This window comes from Rosa rugosa, chromosome 2 (assembly GCF_958449725.1).
Source record: "Rosa rugosa chromosome 2, drRosRugo1.1, whole genome shotgun sequence".
Taxonomy (NCBI): Eukaryota; Viridiplantae; Streptophyta; class Magnoliopsida; order Rosales; family Rosaceae; genus Rosa; species Rosa rugosa.
In genome coordinates, this window is record NC_084821.1 from 62,761,921 (window position 1) to 62,785,159 (window position 23,239).

A 23,239-nucleotide genomic window follows, 5' to 3' on the forward strand; every position below is an offset into this window, starting at 1 on the left:
ATAATGTCTGGCAACGCTATCTTAACTACTTCTATGATGCACCTGATAAGTTGGAAAAGAATAGGTCTGGTGCAGCAGCCCATCTTTGAACAAGATCTGCGACAATGGAATGCTCCTTCGGTTAAGGCAGCTTCTTGATCAATTACTAAATACTAACACTCTTTTCTTAATTCCATTTAACAAAGAAGCACCAAAAGAGGATGAACTCTTTCGATGGCTTCTTGTGGGAAATTGAAACATCTATCGAGCGTATAATCGTTAAATATAAACATGGATTAAAAAAAAAAAAATTTCCGTAATCTGTAATTAAACAAGCTAAAACTCCTTGTAGTCCTGGACAATACAGAAACACAATATCCTTGCTAATAGGCTAATAGCAACCTTTCTCTTACATGTTACAGCACAACACACAAAAGAAAAAAGGCAACAATATCCCTGTTCTTAGCAACTCAGCAATAGGCCTTCCGCAGAGAAATTATAGACCCTTTTGGATGGAGAAAGGCTCTTCTATTAATCCCCCTTAAACTCAAAAGCACTAGATACCAGTTTCACGCAAAGTAATAGAAATCATCAAACTCAACCAAACCATTCCAGGGGAAGTCACCATCTTCGTGATCTACCATAAACATTTCGTAAAAAATTCCAACTTCATTCTCTGCAACATCTGATCCGTACTCGATAACTGTAGCATCAAACTCATAGTCATCAGTTGAATCATCAGGAAGCCGTAATATTTTAATTCGTTCAACCAATCTTTTCTCCAAATCTTCATCCAGATTAGGATTGTAACACTGGCGCAGATCAAGTGACTCAAGATGAGGACAACTATCAAGAATTGCCCTTAAGCCATCATTGGTCAGCTGATTCCCGAAAAGCTGCAGGTGGTGTAAACCATGCATCGTTCCTGCTATAGCAAGTGCATCGTCATCTTTACTCCAAGGACCTTCATCGTCAATAATCTCTTCAAAAAAGCTGTCTGAATGGTAGTGCCATTTTTTATTCCATTTGAATGATTTCAAAAGAGGGCAAGAGCGCCCAAGCACTTTCACAGGTTTATTTGACAGATTTTCGCATAATGAGATGTCAAGGTCGTCTAACAGCGGAAGTTTTGATGCAACTTCAATCAATCCCTCATCTGATATGTAATAAGAACACACAAGTCGCAGGCGTCTGATTCCACTCAAACTACAAAGTTGAAGAGGAATGTGTTAAACAATAGCAAAAAGGCAGAAACACACAAATATGGAACTGACATAAATTCAAAGATATATGTATGTGTGTGTTTTTGTTTTTTTGTTTTTGTGTGTGTGTGGGGCGGAGAACAATATTAGAGAAAAAAGAAGCTCCAGGACATCCTAGATGATCTACAGTCCACAATGTCTTATGCATTTACAGGGAGGGATACTCTGTTTTCATGTGCTATCTCTTTCAACTTCTGTAACACTTCTCCCAGCACTTCCGCTTGGGAGGATCACTGCACAATAAATAATTAACTAAGAGCAAAACTATATTGTAGAGGATACAATGAGTAACAGCTCACTGCACAAAATTATTTCTCACAATGCTCTTCTTTCCCAATCAATCTCATCCCTTCAAAAATTTTGGAGCATCCAACAGATTTAAGAGAGAACCGAATTCAAAAAGAGAATACCAAATAATGAACATAGATATTTGGTATTTTCTTTTCAACCTGGGTTCCCTATTAAAAACATTAAGCTTTCACTCAACAGTAAGATTTAAGTCCTTTCTATATGATTCACTTCATATATACTATATTACTTTAATAGTAGAGAAGCCTACAGGGATGACTTCAGAGGTTAGTAGTCCTATTAAAAATATTTCCTGGTCTTTTTTTTTCTCTAAATCATTACATGTACACCTTCACAGATTTGATTACCTCTAACTCTTCAATTTCACAAATCAATAAGACATCTAATGAATCATACCAAATATATGCCATTCCACCAGTTTAATCATTACATATGGAATCCACTCACCTATATGCACAATTGCATCTGCTATGAAATATTGCACCCACAAAAACAGTGAAGAACATCTAGGGTTTAGGGTTCTAGTAAACTTATTAATAAACATTTAAACCTATACATACTACAAAACTAGATAAATAAAATTCCATGTCCGACTTGCAGCTTAATACTAAGAAACCAAAGCATTAATAAAAGCAGCAAATTACATACCTATCAGTTATATACTCTAGGAGCTCATCCGAGATAAAATCCTCAACATTCACATCGACCAAATTACCACAACTAAGATCAACAACATGGCGGCACATCTTATCCAAGTCGAAGGAAATGTCAGGAGCACTATCATTGCGCATGTCTATGGTGTTCCACTTCAGTTCCTTGCAGATTTTGCGCCACTTCATGCATACCTTCTGAGCACTCTCCAGGATATCAATTGTTCCAAGCCGTGACAGTATTGACATAGTAATGTTATCTGGGAGTTCAACCCATTTAAAGCAGTACCCATCTGATCTAGCGGTAAATTCTTTTCCCTCTGTGGAATCATGGGGAAGCCACAACCTTTTAATCCGTTCAATCTTGTTTCTAAATCTATCCCCACATTCAGATTGAAGCAAAGGCGCAGATCAAGTGACTCAAGATGAGGACAACAATCAAGAATTTTTCTCAAGCCATCATCTGTAAGCTTATTCCCATAAAGCTGGAGGTGGTGTAAATCTTGCATCGTTCCTGCTATAGCAAGTGCATCTGCATTGTCATCTTTTCTAACACGAGCATGAGCAACAGGAGCATGAGCAAAAGGAGCATGTGCATAATCGTCATCACTATCATCAAAGTCATGCACATCAAAGTCAGACCCATACTCATCAGAGTCAGACTCATCATCAGAGAATCTGCACCACTCCTTGTTGAGTTTGAATGACTTCAAAAGAGGGCAAGAGCGCCCAACCATTTTTACAGCTTCATGTGAGATACAAGCGCACAATGAAATGTCAAGTTCCTCCAACAGCCGCAGTTTCGAAGCCATTCTACTCAATCCCATATCTGATACCTCACCGCAAGAAAATAGTCGGATGCGCCTGATTGTACTCGCACTATCGAAAAATATTACACACACATGTTAGCTGTTGCACAAATCCAGAAAATCTACCTTCAAAACTATAAATCAACATAATAACTCCTCACAATGCAAATGCATAAAATTCAACATATATCTCATCTTTGTACTTTGAACTATATGACAGTGAACAAATGCCCAAAGAAATGTGCGAAATTGACAAATACACAGATTTAATCAAATACAGAGCTATGATTACTCTACCGTAATACAAAGCCTTAAACCAGTTTAATCATCACATAAAAAACACCACAGGATAATAATACTTCGAAATTGAGTAAAAAATATTTCAAATTTCTAAAGCCCTAGCATTTGATAGGAAAAGAATGAAGTACCTTTTGGTGATAAAGGTGAGTAGTTTGTCCGTGCCGAAGTGCTCGATATTGATATCGACGACATTGCCGGAGCTCCGATCAACGACGTGGCGGAACATGGACTCATAGTCCCAGTCATCGTTGCGCATGTCGATTTTGCGCTAGAAGAGAGGGTCCTTGGAGATTTTGCGCCACTTCATGCAAACTTTCTGAGCGCTCTCTAGGATCTCCACCGCTCCCAGCCGTGAAAGAATCGCCGCCGTTAACTCATCGGGGAGCTCCGTCCAGTTTCGCTTTCTACACCGGCCAGATTCGGCCATTGCTTTGGTTTGAGGGTTTCTGAGTGGTTTGGTTTTGGGGATTACAACGCGGTTTGTTTCAGGGAAAATGGAGAAGTGAAGGGAGTGAGCGGTCTTGAGGGAGTGTGGATTTACTTCGCTCGCATCGGTAAATAATACATTTTAAAAGTATTGTCAGTATATAAAATAATTTCAGATTATGCTCTAATTAAAAGTAGTTTCTAAAAGTAGCATTTGGATTACTTTTAAAATCTGCTGTCACTGATTTATAATTTCTAATTAAAATTATTTTTTATTTATTTACCAAACACAAAAAAATGTAAAATTTTAGACAATTTTTTTTTTTTAAAGCGAAGCAACCCTAAACGGAGCAAAAAACTTGAAACTAACAAAGAAAGGAAAGAAAAAAAATTATGTTCGATATATATTCTTTTGTTCTTTCTTACATTAATATTCTCAGAACTACTTATTCATGAGTTCGACTCATCACCTCTTACTTACAAATGAGAGACTAATGAGACCAGACCAAATAGTACCGAGTTAAGAGAAGTTTAGAGTGTGAATGGGTGTGAGACTCGAGATTAAGTAATGCACGAAATTTTAATTAGCAATTTAGCATGCACAACTCGGATAAATTTTGAAATTATAGATTTTAAATTAATTTTCACCATGTTACACAAATATCATTCCAACACTGCTTGCGCACTTCCTGATATCCATCCTTGATCGAAGATTTTATTTTTTATTTTTAAGAAGATCTTTGATCGACGATGGATATTAGGAAGTGGGCAGGTGGCTATTCAAATATGGTAGACAGCTAATGTATCTCATGCACACCCCAAGCATGAAGGCAATCTGATTATGCGTGGCCGCCAACATTGGTTGGTCTCTGGAGCTGGAGGCAATTCGCATATGCTTTGCAACAATTCGCTTGAGCTTTTTTGGACATATATTGGAACTCTTTTACTCTTTATTTTTAATTCACAAAGACGAAAATTTTGCAGACGCGGGAACCTAGATGCACCTCTAGGCTCAACTTTAGCAATAGCTTCGTATGCTGTTGAAGCCTCATTCTCAGAGCTGAACACGAGGCGGTGGATGTTAAAGTCTCGCTTCTTTGCTACAAGATGAGCTGCCATAAGCCCTTCATCTGATCTGTTAAAATTAAAAATGAGGATGATATTCAATGAATTAACAAGTCTAAACGGTGGGAAGAAAGATTATGATTTATATTTACCCGAGGTTTATGAGATCATCGCCAGCAATGGGTTGGTAATCTGTAGAATACAGCAACAAAAACGTCATTGGTTCATATGTGTAAAGGTCGTAAATGTTGTAATATCGCGAGTAGACTTCTAAAGCATCGAGGCTGCATTTCTCTTGATATCCATTTCATGCACATGATAAACTGGATGGAAACACAAAACCAAGAAAAAGATGGTGAAAAAATGTGAGGGGTGAATTCATATGTTTATCCGATTTAAAGAGAAGATACAGATCGATCTGTTACCATGTAGAGTCCCTCCACACCACTTATCATAAAAGGTTGCCATAAACAGTGCTTTTAGGGCAAAGTCGGCAGCATCTTCACTAGACATGTCGTAGAAGTTCTTACTAGCATATAAAAGCAGCCCACGTTAGTAGAATCGATCGAACTTCATTATCGCAGGCAATTGCTATTCTTACATGCATAGGCCGGCTAACCAGTGAAACATAGGCCGGCTAACCAGTGCAACTGAAGTGTTTGTGTGCGTACATTTGAAGAAAAACTTACACTGAGTCCATAACATGCTCAGCATATTTAGCACCATTGGATTCATTCTTATCCGGGTACCATTGGATTCACACTGAGTCCAAAACCTACTCTGTTAAATCCGGGTACCATTGGATTCATTCTTATCGGCACAGAGCTCTACCAAGCACTAGCCACACATCACACTTTGTGGAGAGCCGGGTTTGGAAGCTAGTTTGGAAAATAGACACTCTACCAAAAGTCAAAATCTTCTTTTGGAGAGCTTTGTCTGGGGCCATTCCGACCTTTCTAAACCTATACAGAAGAAAAATCTCTCTCTCTCTCCCATCTGTCCTATATGTGGTGTTTTTGAAGAAACAATAGAACATGCATTGCTACTTTGTTCATGGGTAGAAATGGTGTGGTTTGGATCTCCTCTAGGCATAAGAATTGATAAACAAAAAATTTCAAAATTTGATAAATGGTTACAAGAAATTCACAGTTCGAGTTCTACAGCTGCTGATAGAAAGTGGTTGCTTACCTTGATTAGCTTTTTCTGCTGGAAGATCTGGACTGCTAGATGTGAGTTCATTTATCAAATGAAGCCGATACTTCCTCAGTCGATTATCTTGAGTGGGAGTAATCTGGCTTCTGAGTTTGGGGAAGCAAAGAGATGGATTGCTTCACGCCTCCCTCTTCCAAATCACTCTCACTCCTCCAAATGGATCCCACCCCCTCCTGGTATTGTAAAAATCAATGTTGATGCAGCTTGGTCCGATGCCTCAAAAGCCTGTGGTTTAGGTGTTGTGCTTAGGGATCACCCGGGAGCTGTAGTAGGTGGTTCTATCAGATCAGATATGTGTGGCTCTGCATTGGTTGCAGAAGCGAAAGCAATTTTAGATGGAGTTAATTATGCTTTGCAGCACGACATTACTAAGGTGATTGTGGAATCTGATGCCTTAGAGGTGGTTTCAGAGATTCAATCAAAAAGGAAGAACAAAAATTGGATGACTTACCCTCTGATTGAAGAAATTAGAAGAAAGAGTCTCCGATTTAGTGAGATCAGCTAGGATTGGATTCCCCGAAAAGTGAATGCAGCTGCCCACACGGCGGCCTCGCTTGCCAAAGAGACGGTGGGTCTTCACAGATGGGCAAGCACGCCACCACCATCTCTGCTTCATGTCCTCAAGTCTGATGGCCTCCCCTGCCCTCCAGCTTTGTAATTTTTCTCTCGGTTACTTTCCAGTTATGGTTTTGGACTGGTCTTAACTCTCTACTCCCTGGTTTAGTGAACTAGGTGGAGTTGTTAAAGCCTTATATTTTCCTTGTATTTGCTTTCTTGGGCCTTGGTTTTCTCCGGGTCTTTTAATGGATGTTTCCAGCTTTCCAAAAAAAAAAAAGCATATTTAGCACCAGATCCTAGTATTGTTGAACTTGAACTTTTACAGTCTGTCTTCCAAGCCCTGTTGCCATCCAGGTTAACACTATAAAGTTCAAAACCCTGCACCCAAAAAAGGCTAAAAGTTAAATCATTACAAATTAATGAACAAACTGAGACTCTTAATTCAGTTGGTTACCGTTGTTTTTTGCCATCCAGCGATGATAGTGCCAAATACTAAATCCTCATCATCCTCCATATATTCATAGTCACTGAATTCATACTCTAAATGTTCAAGCGCCTTTTCTGCTGCATATGAAACTGTTGCAGGTGCACTGCGAAGACGTTCTTCGCTCTTTACCTGTATTGTATCAAGCCAGTACTTGGTTTGTTTTTGTTCAAAATTTAAGTCAAATTCTAGAGCTGGACAATCATAAGTGCCTTTACCTTTTGCTGCACATATAGGGCCATGGTTTCCCAGACATGAACTCTCCCCATCATTGTACAAAATATGTTAGATGATATTTCAAAAAACTTCTGCTTCTTGTCTGAAACTGAAAATATGAAATATAATGAGATAGGATTTTAAGTATACAAGTGCAAACTCATGGTGAGTATACTTGAAAACAAAGAAAAAATTTTGAGTTTACTTACCTATAGTTTGTTTCCGCGTGATTCTAGAATCAACCCCAATCATAATGCCTTCCTTGAATGGAAAAGCAAGAGTGATATCGATTGTCCCCTTCTCTAGCTTGATTGGTTTTCTCAAACGCATTTTGATCCTGATACTCTGCGAAGATAAAAAATCCAAATATATGACTGTCATATGCCCCTTCTTGAATACGTACTCTTCGAAAATTGTTTCATACGTGTACTAAATGAGCACAGACGAGCTGCATGTTAACAGATTTTGGCTAAGAGAAAGCGCTAGATAGTTCTCATTTAGAACATGTATATGGTGGAAATCTTATTCAAAATCTAGTCGATATATATCCACGGTGCAGACAACAAGCTCTAGAGTTTCATGGAAAAAGTATAAGGACACACAGATCTGGTAATGTATATACTTTTCAAAGCTGAAGATGACAGGAATAATACTAAAAAAGTAAAAAGTAGGGGTTAAGCCCGTATGCCCAAAAACTCATGGTATTTTGCCCATTTGATCCAACATCCATGTATTTTGCCCAATTACACAACTCTTAGGGGAAAAGACTCATAAGGATAGTCCTTTCTAAAGTAGTGCCTACTATATCTTATGCTGACTTTTGGGTTCAAAATTCACTTTTTCTTAGAAAACCCTGTTCCAACTTCTGAGAAAAACAAAACTAGCCTTCAACATGCCTAAGTTTTTCACCTAACGGTTACTTTAACAGGCGGAATCATTGCTGCTTGTTTCTATCCAAAGCTGTGGCAAAGTTTTACTAAGCTAAAGGAAATCTGAGCCTAAAGAGAGTATATGATAATGGCAGATCACAATTAGTAAAACAACAGATAACGGATAACTTTGTTGAAATTGAAATTAAAAATTTGATGAAGTGGGTGAACACACTGAAATTATTTATATAAACATAATCACAAGCTAAGAATCCAGAGCCTCATTCTCAGGTAAACAGCTAAAAGCTGTTTAGCTATCCATGAGACTGAGTTACAGTACTTACTTGTAATGAAAGCACGCTACTTCACACTAAACAGGAAGGAAGCACACTGCTATGCTATACTACTTTCGAATTTAGAACTGATATGGAGATTTTCGAATATCGGATTGATGTCTCCGTTTTTTCGAATCTCGGATTGATGTCTCCGTTTTTTCGAATGCCTTACAAATGAAACTAAAGCTCTTTATATAGAGAGCGGAACTCAAACTAGAATTCAAAACACAAAATGTACAGGACAACTCCGTGATCTTCTGCTTTTCTGAGTGCTCTTGTTGGTAGAGGTCGTTCGGGAAAAGCAAAAGGAAGTTAGGTGAGGAGTGAAGTGTTTTTTACTTGTTCCTTTTTTGAAAAAGGACAAAGCAAAAGTAGCTTTTAGAAAAGTCTAAAGGTCTACAGTTGCAAATTTGGTGCTGATTCTTCACCTGTTGCTTCACATGTTCTCATCTGTTTCAGAGTGGTGGCCAAAGACAAAGGAGTTGTTGTCTGCCTGGGCCATACGAGTGGTTGTCGCATTGTCCTCGACGTCTGTATCAACATACATCTTGTAGTGGTTGTCATTTTCAAGTCTTTCCACCCATTCCATGCATGCCATCGTCGAGTCTATCTCTTTTCTGGTGAGAGATAGGAATAGGTCACTGCTGACTACGTCAGGATGATCGTAAGCAGTGATGATTGTCTTTTCTCCTGCTGCCAGGAAGGTATTGTTGACATCTTCAGAGATGATCTTCTTGATGTAGTCTAAGGCCATGGCCTTCATCCACGGGATGCTTGAGTTTGGTTGGCCATTGTATGCTACACAGGCTGGTTGAAGATATTTTCTTTGAATAATTCTCACATAATGATATGGAGGAATATATTCAACCTCACCGTTTGCCTTCTGGATCCATTCTGGAGGAGTGGATCTGAACTTCAGTCGAAGTGTACAGTCATTTCTTCTGATATTTTTGACTGTGTTGAAGATGATGGGCGGCAAACCTTTTAGATCATCATTTGTTTTGCTCCATAGATTATGGACAAAACCATTTTCAACAAGCCAAAGCTTGTGTTCTTGAGGATGTTCACTCTGAACATTAACCAGGTATCTTCCAACATATGCTCCTGAGACAATGAAGAGGGTTGGAGGAACAAGGTCTTCTGAATTGTGTCTTCCTATCAGATTGTGGAAATCATGCCAATCTGATTCATTGAGTGCCATGATAGGGACCCTAGCTAGCACTTTCTGGATGTTCAAGGAAGTTAATTTTTTCTTTCTTGACAGCACTCTGCTGTAATTCTTCGAACTGTGGCCTGCCGTTTTCATATAGTTCCTCAGCTAAGGCAAAGAGAGCTGGAAACATTAGACCACTGCTTCTTTCCTGAAAGGCAAATAAAAGGTTATCTAGAATTGCCTTCTGGTGGTAAGCAAGTCTCCTGCCAGTTCTGAACACAGGAGTATCGAAGGTTCGAAGTTCATAGTTAAAGACATTTAGTACTCCAGTTGGAGTAGGTTTGCTTTTTGGCAAAGCAACAGCCGTCAACGGTCTTGATGAGCCTTTACCGTCTGCCGTTTGAGACGGGCTAGCCAATCCTTTACCCTGGGATTGATCAGTTGTGGCTAGTCCTTTTGGACTTAGCAAGAATCTTTTGAGGATTTTTTCTTTGTGATCCTCAGGATCTTCATGTTCTTTCCCAGCTCTTCTACTTCTGGGATTGCGACCTTTGTCGTCATCATCTCTTCTGTTGAACATGGCTAATTCTCTTGTTAAGGCGTCTGGAAGATAGTTCTTATTTCCTGCAATTAATTCAACAACATAATCGTATTGGTTAAGAAATAATTGCCAGTTGGCTAATCTTCCTCTATCAGCAGCTTTATCAAGTTTAAAATTTTTGAAATTCTTTACTCTGGCACAATCGGTGCGGACAGTAAAGGGTTTTCCAAGAAAAGCTGGAGAATTTAAAATAGTTTTCTTAACAGCTAAAATTTCTTTTTCCCCTGTGGGATAATTTAGTTCTGCAGGGCTGAACTTGCCACTACAAAATTTACAGATCTTTTCAATGTTAGTTCCAGGCGCTTTCGCCAGAACTACACCGGACCAGTAATTATCACTCGCATCTATTTGGAGGATAATCTCGTCATTCTCTTCGGGTTGTTGAAGCGGAGGGAGGTTTTTGCAGAGATTTTTTATCTGCTTCACAGTTTTTTCATCATCTTCTATGAAGTTCCATTTTCTTTTGGAACTCGTTTTAGGCGATAACATTGCTGTTAACCCTGAGATCTTGGGGATGAAATCTCTTCCATAATTTATGACACCAAGGAATCTCTCTAGACTTTTGGCATCAGGAATTCTATCTGGGAATTTCCAGATTTTCTCAAGGATGTGAGGTTGGAGTTTTATCACTCCATTCTTGATATTTATTCCTAGGAAATCAACTTCATCAAGGATAAAGAAGATTTTCTTTTCTCCTAGGATAATTCCATGCTGAACTATCAGCTTTACAACCTCATGGAGGTGTTTCATGTGTTCTTCTCTGTTTTTGGAGAAGACAAGAATGTCATCTATGTAGACGACGCAGAACTCCGCAATATGTTTGAAGATATTATCCATTTTTCTCTGGAAGATGGAGGGAGCTTGCTTTAGACCAAAATGCATTACTAACCATTCGTAATGTCCTTGAGGTGTTCCAAATGCAGTGAGAGGTACACTCTCAGGATGCATCTTGACCTGCCAAAACCCCGACTTTGCATCGAATTTTGAAAAGACCTTGGCTCCTCTGAGCTGGTTGATCAATACTCGTACTTGAGCAATTTGATAGCCGTCTTTGACAGTCTTCTTATTGACATCTCTGTAGTCAATAACCATTCTAGCTTTTCCTCTAAGGGTTTCTGCATGATTTCTCACGTAGAATGCTGGAGCATGATGAGGGCTAGTGGAAGGTTGAATTAATCTCTTGTTCAGGAGATCTTTAATATCTTTTCTGAATTCTTTTTGGTCTTCCTCTTTGTACTGAGGAATGGCTTTTACATGACAGATGGCATTCATGTCATGCAATCTTAATTCACAGACCACTGGGTCTTTTTCCCAAAACTTTTGAGGATCTACATCGATGTTCTGCTCGAGTAGTTTCTTGATTTTCTCAAGAGTGGGAATTTTCTAAGACTCAAGCTTATTCTGAAAGTGCTTGAGGTTATGCTCGTGGATGAAACTAGCTTCTTCTTCTTCACTAGTTTCTGCTTCTTCTTCTTCTTCAGAAGATTCTTCAACAAGTAATTCTTCTTGTTGTTTGATTTGGAGTATGGGTTCAAATTTGGGTTTGTAGGGGGTAAGATCACCACTATTCTGTTGCGATCTCTGATATTGGGTAGTAAAGTTTGGACCTACAATACTTTTGGCCTGAGTAAGCCTATCAACCCAGAACACCCGTTCTCCTTTTCTGAAACCTATTGCTTCTTCATCCTGAATAAATCTCTGTTGGAGAATGAAATCATTACCCAACAATAAATCTGCGCCTTGGCCTTCAGATTGCCAGACGTTATGGATGATAAATGTTCCTCCACCAATGGTGATGTGAACATTTTTTGCTACTTTATTCATCGTGAGATGGCTTCCATCGAAAGTAACACCAGTAGCTGTTTTCTTTTCTTCTTTCCAGAGTTTTTCTGGAATTGCAAATCTCTTTGCAACTGTAAATCCCGATCCATTATCTACAAAGGCATGTAGATGATATTTTTTGTGATCAGGGAATTTTAGTCCAATCTCTATGTAGTTGCTGTATCTACTCGTAGAGACGACTTTCGATTGTTGAAGCTCATTTTCTTGAGCTTGTTCCTTTGGAATGAATGGTTTACATTCTTCTGGAACAATTTCTGGTGGTTGTTCAACCAGTTCAATATCTGCATCGATTTTTTCTTCATCGATGATTTCTTCCTTTATTTTTGAGGAAGATGGTTCCACAATTTCTTGGAACAAAGTTTCTACTTCTTTCTCTTTTTGTTCAGAGAAATATTCTTCATATTCTTGTTCAACCAGTTGGCCGACAAGACCATTCTTGGTTTTTCTTCTTGCTTCAGCTATGAAGCATTCTTTGTGATAAGTCTTTTTTGACTCTTCACAAAACATAGGGAGACCATTCTTTTCGTGACATAAGCAGTAGTCACAAACAAATGTACCAGGGTTCACCTGATAAGAAGACATTAAGGATTCTGTCTTGCTTTCTTCCCAGTTTTTGATTCTCAAAACATTCATTTGTCTGGATTCGAAGTACTCTACTTCAGAATCTGTCTCAGACTCAGATGAATCTTCTTCTTCAGACCAGGCAGAGTAAACTGACCTGTCGTCTTCTTCATCATCAGTATAGGCTATTTCGTAGCCTTTCATGTTGGCGGTTTCTACTATATGCTCATATTCTTCGAAGAGAGCTTTAGTAGATCTTTTACCCTTTTCCGGGCATTCATTGGCATAGTGCCCTTCAGCTTTACATAACCAACATCTGCAAGCTTTCTTGCTTGGTTGTTTATGTTGATGAGTATTCTTCTTTTTCTTGAAGAATTTCTTTTTTGGATCTTCATCCTGTTGTTTCTTGTAATTGGAACTTTTCTTGAATTTCCAATCTTTTCTTTGATTACTCTTTTTGAATTTTTTAGAGTAATATTTTCCTTTCTTCTTTCTGTGGAACTTGGATTCATGACATCCCCAGTTGGTTGGCATATCCAGTATTCCGTAACAGAAATTTTCAACTCCTTTGAGTTGTTTCTTGGCCATCTTAGCTCTAAGATTGGCTTTGCATTGTTCTTTCAGTAATTGCCGGATTCTATCGGCAATTCTTCCAACTGAAAATCTTTCAATTGGTTTTTCTGCTATGCTTTCTCGCACAGCTGTTCTCCATGGTTCAGGGAGTTTCCTGTGCAACAGGTTGACTAGATCAGTGCTTTCTAGTTCACCAATTGTACAGTAATATTCTTGAAATTCATTCAAGTATTCTTCAAAATATCTCATGTCACAAATTTTGAGAGCATAGATATTTGATTTGGCCGTTTCTCTGGCCTTTTCACTCATATTTGCAGAATCTCCACAGAACTGATCGTACAAGGGTACTGCAAAATCATACGGAGATTTTGAAGCTTTGATATCTTCAAGCCATTCTTTTCCTCTGGCCGTTTCTTTGAAAGAGAAATAATATTTCTTTGCTACTCCTGTGAGAGTAGTTTCAAAGTACATCTGAAGATCAGGAGCTTCGAATTTTCCAAAGGTGAGAGCAGATGCCATCATCAGGCTGTCTACCCATTGGTCAAGAGTTTTTCTCTTGTCTAGAGTTTTATCCAGATCTAACCAGATACCAAAATTGGTAATTGGTACTCTGGGTATCTTGTCCTCTGGGACAAATCTTTGAGAATTTCTTTCTCCATTTCTGCCCGTAGGGGCCTTCTGTATAGGGAGTTTTACATTTCCCTTTTCTCTGGTGATGGAAGTTTTGGAGCTTTCTCCTTCTTCCATTTCAACATCCTAGTAGGGAAGGAGTTTTCTTTCCTTTCCTGGATTGAAAATTTTCATTTCTTCGATTAGTTTTTCTAATCTTTCTGGATTTTCACAGAATTCTGCTTCTTCGTATAGATCATAGAGCTTTTGTGCTCCAAGCATATTGACTGGTCTGTTTAGATCAGCTTCTAATTCTTCTTCAGTGATGGGTTCTGATGGTTCTTCAGAGTTTTTTGTACCACTAACACTAGCTTCTCTAGTGCTATAGCTTCTTCTGAGAAGATTTTTGTTTATCCTGATATTCTCAGGACAGACATCACTTTTTCTGTGATTGTCAAAATTTAGACTGATTTCTCCAGTCTTTCTGCTTTCATAAATTTTAGCTTTTGCACTTTCTGCTAGTAGCTTCGGACCAGATAATTTCCATTCAATAGGAAACGTTACTTCATTCCAAGTAACCTTGTGGATCTGTTGTGAATGGTTCTTCTGACTGGTGAGGAATCCAGTAGTAAGACCAGGGATATTGGATATCCTTGTCTTTGGCTCTACTGTGGTACTCATCAGTTTATAGTATATTCTGTATACTATTGCCAATTCTTGCATATCATTTTTCATAGATATGCCATCTGTCTTGACTCTCAGTCGGAGACAGTGAGCTGCATCTTTCAAGCTGGTAGAGAAGTTGGGGAAGCAGTTGAAATATGCTACTTGGTTGCACAGAGATGCTTCAAGGGTACCCAAAAGACTAGCTTGAAAATCTTCCAGTCTATTGTCTTGTAAGACACATAGAACTGAACAGTTTATGCCTTCTCGAGCTAAAAGTTTTATGCCTACTTGGACTGCTCCAATATGCATAAATTGATAATTTTTTGCTTTTGCTCTGGCGACTTCTGTAGGAGTGATCAGGAGTAAATCTGTTTCTCCTGTTGTAGAGGGGGTTGTGAATTCAAGTAATTTGAAATGATGGCTATCCATCAGGTCAAACGTTCCCCTTTTGTAAATTTGTTTGAAATCTAGCTTTGGAATTGAGGCGTTTTTTACCTCATGCTCGATTTCATTGTACTCAAATTCTTCAGCATTTAGGAGTTGAACTCCTTTCTTTTTCCCGAAGATGCTCATCATATTGACATCTCGAGTTTCTTTCGGATTTTCATACCGAATACTAGTAGAACTAGTTGAAGGATCCAGAAAAATCAAGTTTGGAACAGGATTCTCTGATCTTTCTAATGGTTTGAATCCATTAGCTTTCTTTTTTACTGTAGGCACTTTCTTGTCCTTCAGTATAGTTTTCATAGAATCCAGCGTTTTTTGCTGTTCATTGATTTTTCTACTAACACTTGTTAGCTTTTCTTCTTCCGTTTTTGGAAGTCCTTTGATACAATCCAGTTTGTTTTCCAATTTTTCCAATTGGTGGATTATAACAGGAATTTGTTCTAGATGATCTTGACATCTAGATATTTCTTGTTGCAGGATCTGATATTTTTCATCAGAAGATTTTAATAGAGAATTCAGTCTCTCTATTATTAAATCAGACATTGTCCCCATTGGGGATTCCCCTGCTGAGCTCTTTACAAGCTCTGATACCAGTGATTTGCGGATCTAACCAATGCTCAAATAATCAAGAGGTTTTTGTTCCTCTTCCAGAATATATAGAAGATTATCTATATCTTCTTCTAATTTATAAATTCTGGTTTGAAGTCTATAGATAATATCCCAATAGTTGGGAGTTTCTCTATTAAGACCTTCTCTATATTCTTTCAATTTTCTCAATTTTTCTCTTTCCTTATGCAATTCTTTGCTAGTATTTTTACAGATAACATTTAACTCAAGTCTATCAATGATCGAAATTATGAATAGTCAAATACTGTTTACCGTCGAGTAGAGGATGAACTTTTAGCTGCAATTTTGTCTAGACAAATAAATTCAAGATGGGCCCACCACGTTTCATCAAAGGAAAATAATAGTAAAAGCAAGAAATGGAATAAGAGAGAGGGGTACTTATGGGATAAACATATAAGTGAAATGAATAGTTGGGAGAAAAAGAGAAAACTTTTGTGTGAATGGGGTTTAAAATAAGTTGGTGGAGTGTATGGGGTAGTATTTGGTATTTTCTGGGTAAGTGGTCATTATCCCTAAAAAGTACTACACATTCTACCTTTCAAATTGTTCGAAAAACAAAATAAAAAATAACCTGTTTAACTGATTATCACAATTTAAATAGTGTTTCTTTTGAGATTATTATTTTTATTATGGGTCTTTCTAAATGTACCCATCAAATTTCTATATAGACCCAGCAAATTTATTACATCCAATAAAAAAATAAAATTTATAATTATACTCAGCAATTTTTCCAACAATACCCTTAACAAAACTCACACTCAGCTGAAGTCATACCCAGCAAAACTTGGATTATCTCCGCATCAAGAGCAAACCTTTCCAAAATCAACATGCCAGAGGCATAGATTAATTACTAGAAAACCCAAAACTGGGAATGATGGCTGAAGAGACCAGAAGCAAGAAATGGCAAGCCAGAGCCAAAACGGAGGCGGGACTAATGGCGGAATGGATTCTCTGGGAGACATTAAATTACCTTAAATTATGACCTTAAATTATCCAATTCTTGCTTAGTTGCTTTCCACCCAAGTTCTCCATATTGAATATTCCCAAAACGAAAATCGATCAAACTTCTTAATTGTTTAGGACACCCAGATTGAGATAGTTCTGCACCCAATTCTTCATTGATTTCCATCTTCACCACAAACCCATTTGAAGCATGATTGAAAATCAGTTCAAGTTCAATATATAAATAGAAGCCGGAAATCAACTAGCACAACCATCAATTCACCAGAGCCCTTCCCTTTCTCATTGAGAAGATTAGCAAAAGCACCTCCCATCTCTATTCTCATCAATCTCACCGCAGAAACTGAACAAGCCAGAGCAATTCGAAACTAAGCTATCAGAATTCAAAACAACAAGAAGTCCCACACCCCATACTTCATACCAATTATCCTTACAACACCTCTTCTGACGAAGACCCAAACTAGGGGTTTGACTCTGGCTGGGTAATCGGAGAGATGGAGAAGAAGAGGTGTAAAGATTGGAGCGGGGAAGAGAGTGAGGGACTGACTTGGTTGTCGCGACGATGATTAATAGGCGGAGAGGGAGAGTGAGGCGGAGAAGCGGCGGTGGGACATGGCTCAAATGCACACTGCAAGTCTGCAACAATCAACATCAAAAATCGATGCGGAGATAAGTTTTGCTGGGTGTGAGATTTGCTGGGTATGACTTCTGCTGGGTGTGAGTTTTGTTAAGGGTATTGTTGGAAAAATTGCTGAGTATAATTATAAATTTTATTTTTTTATTGGATGTGGGTAAATAAGTAAATAGAAAAACCCCTAGCAGAGCCACTGTCACAGTTGATCTAGGCCAAAGACACTCATTGACAGGGTGACCTAATTTTGCTATTTCATCCGCTACACTCAATTTTGCTATTTCATCCGCTACACTTGTTCATCGCCAAATTTGAGAGAAAGAAATATTAACTCTCAACTTTAGACAGACTGATTACATCTTGGACAACAAGTCTTGATCTTTCCCCCCCTTTTTTTTTTTTTTTTTGATCAAATTTAACTCATATATAACAATTACTCTATTATCAATATAGTGAGTCGAACTCGCGATATTCCACAAGACCAAATGACACTGAGACTTTACTCTAAATATTTTTTTTGTTTTATTTATTTATCTAAGGTACTTCTTTTTCCCTTTTCAATTTTTTTTTTTTGAAAAGCCCTTTTTAATTTCTTTTCAACTTGGAATTGTGACACAAGTAAAATTACATTATAGATACAAGTGAATCTTAGCCGATATCAAGAATCATAACAAAGATTACCATATACAAGAGGGGAAGGTGACAAAAATTGTTTTACATTAGGGTTGACAAAAACTTTCCATCCCCGGCCCTTTGATACGCATTGAATATTCGACCATAATGGGGAAAATTTTCCGGGGGATATCGGGGAATAAAATCAGGTCCGAAGCTCAATCACTAGTCATGCCACGTACATAAACCGACCTGGATCGTGACGAATGTTTATATTGGAATCCTGCCCTAAACGTATTTATACAATCTATTGCTCTCTTTTAATCCCAGGCCGCTATGGTGATACTGGTTGATCTCGATCTCGATCTCGACGAGATAGTCCTCGATAGCAGTTTGGCTCATGGTATGCTTTTGATCTTTGTTTTAGGGTTTGTGGGAATATGATCTGGATTTGTTTTGGGGTTTTCTGAAATTTTAAATAGTACAGGGCGATGATGACCAAACGTTTCTCAATTCTGAGTGCTTCTGGATGACAGTATTTATGCGTGTCTGAAACTCTTTCGAGTTTGTCGCTCAGTTTGGTTATTTTTGAATTACCCATTGTTGTATGTTTCTTACAGGATAATCGATGGCTATATAATTAGAAAAACTCTTGTGTCAAATTTTGTGGAATCAATTCCATAGTTTTTCCAAGACATGTTTCATCACGGATTCAATTTTGCTCTTGTTTCTGGAATATCTTTCATATGTGTAGGATTGCAAGTATATAGAATTTTTTCTTTGTATCTAACAATGTTGCCAAACAGGTAGTAAGGCCGAAGAACCAGAGGCTGCTTATTTCCATAGAAAAAGAGAGATTACAAAGACGAGGAGTAAGCCAAAACCTTATGTACCAAAGGGATTTGGAATGCTTCCTATGTACATTGGTATGACGAAGGATGGTGAATACTATGAAGGGCCTGCTGTTAGAGCTGGTCCCATTGTTTGTTTTCATTGTCACAAGCATGGTGACCATTGGGCTAATACGTGCCCAGAAAATGCTTCTGCTTTGGAATCAAGGGTTACAGCTGCTGTCACTAGCAAGAATACATATGATGCTGTTGAGAGAACACAAACTGAACCGGTCGAGACAGAATCTGATCCTGTTGAGAGAACACAAGCTGAACCGGTCGAGCCAGAATCTGATCCTATAGAGAGAACAGAATCGTGACAGGCTGGGAAGGAGGTTGGAGTTGGAGTAAACTGCTTGCACTTTTGTGCAATGCCGTTTAAGGGAGGATATGTGAAGCATATAGTTTTCTTATATTTACTGCTTTCATTTACTGTGTTTTCTGTTAATAACCAAACCCTATTTCTTGGGGTTTTTAGTTAGTGCTGTTAGTGTTGTAACTGGTTGAATTGATCTTAGACCTTGAATCACGTTTAGGGATAATGTTCATGGTGTTTAGTTTGTTTCCCATTCCTGTAATCGGCTTGTATAAAAGCCAACCTTTTTGCAGACCTAAATTGTCTCCTGCAAGCAGATCTAAGCTCCAGGTGATTCTTAAAACAAAAGAGAAAAAGATGAGCAATGGATCGTGGAGGTGAGGTTAGGAAGCTTGGGTAAAATTGGAACTTTTCTTATAGAGACAATAACAGAGGCATGGATAACAAAACAGCAGGCGAGTAAAACCAAAGAAATGTTTAGGTAATGTTCAAGTAGATATGCAAACTGTCAATCACCCTAGCATAAGATGATTAACATAATCCAACCATAGACTATTATGTTACAAACTTACAAAGCTGTAACTTTAACATTATGATAAAAAGTAAACATTTCCCAGATGACTAGATTGGTCGAGTTAAATAAAACTGTGAATGCTGTACATGATGGAATAGAAACTTCATACTTGTCTCATTTAGTTAATGAAAGCATAAAGCATACAAAATGTTTCAGATCTGTTCAAATAAGCAAAGATCAATTTACTACCGACCCATAAAAATGCCTCTTTTAGAGAAATGCCAGCGATCACTTTTGATGGAGAAATCTGTTTGTTTTCTTTATCGCCTCCAGATTGAATACCACCAGATCCCAAGTATTGCAGCAACTAGAAGATCTCCAGTTTAACAAAGTAAAATCATCCATCATAGAAACACTTCCCACATGACAACTCACCACTCATAATCATCAGTGAAATCAATTGTTTTGAAAATAATGACGTCAGCCACATGACCTTCAACATCATCAGCTGAACGGTAGGTGAACCAAACTGTATCCTTTTTTAAAAGATCAGTTTTAGGAATATCAGTGGAGTTATCAGGGAGCTGCAATCTCTTAATACGTTCAGCACATTTGATACCCAAATCTCCTTTCAGATTGAGATTGTAACAATAGCGCAGATCAAGTGACTCGAGACGAGGACAATGATCAAGAATTTCACTTAAGCCATCATTAGTCAGCTCATTCCGAAAAAGCTGAAGATGGTGTAAACCATGCATCGACCCTGCTATAGCAAGCGCATCTGCATCCATCTCCCTATCCATAACCACTTCCGCAACCGCAACCGCAACCGCATTGGCATTTGCCTCTACCTCCACATCCGTGTCTTCACCTTCCTCGATATTGAAAACTGTATCATCATAAACCCCATCTTCTGGTAGTTTAAACCACGTGTCCAATTTGAATGATTTTAAAAGAGGGCAACTGCTACCAATCACTTTCAGAGGTTCATGTGAGATATTTTTGCAGGACGTAATGTCAAGGTCCTCCAACAATGGAAGTTTCGGAGCCACTTCAGTCAGTCCTTTATCAGTTATTCTAGGGCAATGTGCCAAGCGGAGGCGTTTGATTCCACTTGAACTGATGCAAAGTTTCAGAAACAAACATGAGTGATCACACAAATGCCCTAGTTAAGTTTTACAACATAATCGTTCATCAAAATTACCATGCAGAATTTCCAACACAGATCCAACCGTATTGCAAACGATATCAGAGAACAAAGACTTGATTAAATATACCCTGAATATCTGCAGTCAGCCAGTCACTATTACTGCGAAGGACTACTACTACATATGTATTTGTATGCTATTCAATTTTAAATTGTTTTACTTCTTTTCCTCAAGCGATGCAGGAGCATATTATCTGCCCTGCATCATCAAGGCTCTGGAGTATCAAGGCTCTTCCACTCCAGAGTCCAGAGGACTTTGTATTAATTGTATATATGATTGAGAGACACTTATGCATAGTACTAATAGTAAGTAAACACTTATCGTAACCAATATCTAAAAAACTATCATGAACTAAAAAGAAGGATTCACCAAAACACTCGCGCTTTCGAAACATCCAACATACCAAAAGGGCTCTCCTACTTATCTATTCCTCTAGGAAACAAGACTTCATCATTCCTCTCCAGTACTAATCCCTTTGTTCCTCATTTTCTAGATCAAAATTTCAGAGTTTACATATACTGATGTATAGAAAATCGTAACGTCATTTTCACATAGTTAGTCATAATAAAATTCCGGTAATTTTATATAAATTCCGACGAGCTATAGAATAACAAAGAAGATTAGAGAGCTTAATCTCTTCAAATTGAATACCTATCAGTGATGTACTTGAGCAATTCGTCGGTGCCGAAGTACTCAACATTGATATCCTCCACTCGACCGAAGCTCCGATCAACGGCGTGGCGGCACATCTTGTCCAAATCGTAGTGAACTTCGTGGAAAAAGTGATCGTTGGCCATGTCGATGGTGCGCCAGACCATCGGGTGCTTACACATTCGCCGCCATTGCGTACACACCTTCTGAGCGCTGGTCAGAACATCGATGGCTCCGAGCCGAGACAGGACCTGAAAGGTGATTTCCTCGGGGAGCTCCGACCAGTTTCGTCGGGTTCGATTGGGGAGCTCCGCCGGGTTTAGGCGGTTTCGCTTTGAGGATCTGACCATGGCGGAGGAGGTTAGGGTTTGTTTGGTTTCGATTTGGGGGTTTTTCCCGGGGGAAGTTGGGAGTCGGGGGACTCTGAGAGAATAGGAAACCGTTGGTAGCAATTTATACTAAAACTCTGCGTGGGCTTTTGTATTGGGTTGTGGGTTATTACAAACCCGATTCGAGGACCCGTGGGCTCGACCATTCGTACTATTCACTTGTTGTGGTAGGTTAAAAATCACAATTACCCTATGAGAGTAAGAATATTGACCATTCACTCTTTTGTTCAACATGTACCAATTCTACTATTAATATTCAAAGTAAAGAAAAGTAAATTTTTTTTTTTTTTTATCTCAGTTGTGAAATATTAAGTGAGAACGTTGTCTTTTGTTGCAAAGCCAAAAATATGAGTGGTAAAACTTGATTAACTGCATAAAAACACTAAATTGAGATACTCGGCGGGAGATTTGTCTGATTTTGTTAGAATACCCTAGTGAATCTCGTTCCGAATACTGAATGGGAGAGTGTGTTATCAACTTGCTAACGAAACTGAAGTGGCTTGCAACCTCACTCCGATAAAAAAAAAAAATTAAAAAAATAATATTCCAAAGGAAACTATCCATAATGTTTTTTGGCTAAAAAAAAACGCTTTTATAATCAAGTGATTGCTACAACCTACTAGCTTGTGGATATGTAATTTCTCTTCATGTGTGCAAATGCTTCAAATTAAAGTCTCCTCTTGAATAGCGAAATGCTATATAACAAAGGTAATTCATTTCTCTTGCATCTTGAAATTAACCACTTCTGAAGGCAGCTGATAGTCTGCAAGTTGTTCAGGACCTCAAGTCTACTATTTATGATTCTTCTTCTCAGAGTGGTTTGATTAAAATACTGGATTGGATTGACCATTTGTTACAAGAACAAGCAGCATTGGAAGTAAAAAAAAATTAAAAAAATTAAAAATTAAAAACTTTGGCCAATAAGTAATTTGGCAATATTATGCATTTCTCTATTTTTTTTTTTTTTTTTTTTTTGAGAATAAATGTCAGAGCTTTCATTGATCATGGATTAAGCAATATGGGCAACGTCATATTGCAGTACATCAAGGATAACACTAGGAGGTCGCTGATGCCAAACCTCATTACAGATAGTTGAATCAAAAGCATAAGCAGCAAGCCTGTGTGCCACGTTGTTTCTAGTTCGCAACACATGCTGAATACGTGCCTGCGGCATACTACTCAAAAGAACCAAGATATCATCGACCAAAGCTCCTAGGTCATCTAAGTCATGGTCTTTGTTAAGAATTAGCTGCACTGCATCAAGGCAGTCACTCTCAATGGTGACACGTTGCAGCTCAAGTTCCTTAACCAAGTCCAAACCGCGTCTGATAGCTAGCAGCTCTGCCTGCTTTGCAGAAACCGTATGCTGCTCCATATGTGCAAAAGCAGCCAAGAACTGTCCCTGGGAGTTTCGGAGTACTCCTCCCACTCCACACTTTGGCAATTGAGGCACAAAAGCACCATCAACGTTTAACTTCACTCGGGTACTTACTTCTGGTTGCCAGTAAGGGTTTG

At 38.4% G+C, this 23,239-nt stretch overlaps 4 protein-coding genes and 1 pseudogene across 4 annotated transcripts; 2 read left to right on the plus strand and 3 right to left on the minus strand.

Moving 5' to 3' along the window:
• Window positions 1-299: 299 nt before the first annotated feature.
• Window positions 300-3,832, minus strand: LOC133729188 (putative F-box/LRR-repeat protein 23; annotated as a pseudogene).
• Window positions 3,833-5,863: 2,031 nt separating this feature from the next.
• On the plus strand, window positions 5,864-6,517 carry LOC133731252 (uncharacterized). The gene has a single exon (XM_062158669.1). The coding sequence runs from the start codon at window positions 5,864-5,866 to the stop codon at window positions 6,515-6,517; it is 654 nt and encodes a 217-aa protein (XP_062014653.1).
• A 349-nt stretch (window positions 6,518-6,866) lies between these two features.
• LOC133731253 (uncharacterized) lies at window positions 6,867-7,600 on the minus strand. The gene is made up of 4 exons (XM_062158671.1): window positions 7,480-7,600; window positions 7,273-7,379; window positions 7,038-7,186; window positions 6,867-6,948 (listed from the first exon to the last, which is right to left on the minus strand). The coding sequence occupies exons 1-4, from the start codon at window positions 7,598-7,600 to the stop codon at window positions 6,867-6,869; spliced, it is 459 nt and encodes a 152-aa protein (XP_062014655.1).
• A 10,259-nt stretch (window positions 7,601-17,859) lies between these two features.
• Window positions 17,860-19,256, plus strand: LOC133729190 (uncharacterized). The gene is made up of 2 exons (XM_062156679.1): window positions 17,860-18,159; window positions 18,563-19,256. Exons 1-2 carry the CDS (start codon window positions 18,093-18,095, stop codon window positions 18,964-18,966), a joined length of 471 nt encoding a protein of 156 aa, XP_062012663.1. The 5' UTR covers window positions 17,860-18,092; the 3' UTR covers window positions 18,967-19,256.
• A 324-nt stretch (window positions 19,257-19,580) lies between these two features.
• LOC133729189 (putative F-box/LRR-repeat protein 23) lies at window positions 19,581-21,757 on the minus strand. The gene is made up of 2 exons (XM_062156678.1): window positions 21,336-21,757; window positions 19,581-20,595 (listed from the first exon to the last, which is right to left on the minus strand). The coding sequence occupies exons 1-2, from the start codon at window positions 21,683-21,685 to the stop codon at window positions 19,908-19,910; spliced, it is 1,038 nt and encodes a 345-aa protein (XP_062012662.1). The 5' UTR covers window positions 21,686-21,757; the 3' UTR covers window positions 19,581-19,907.
• Between the last annotated feature and the right edge of the window lie 1,482 nt (window positions 21,758-23,239).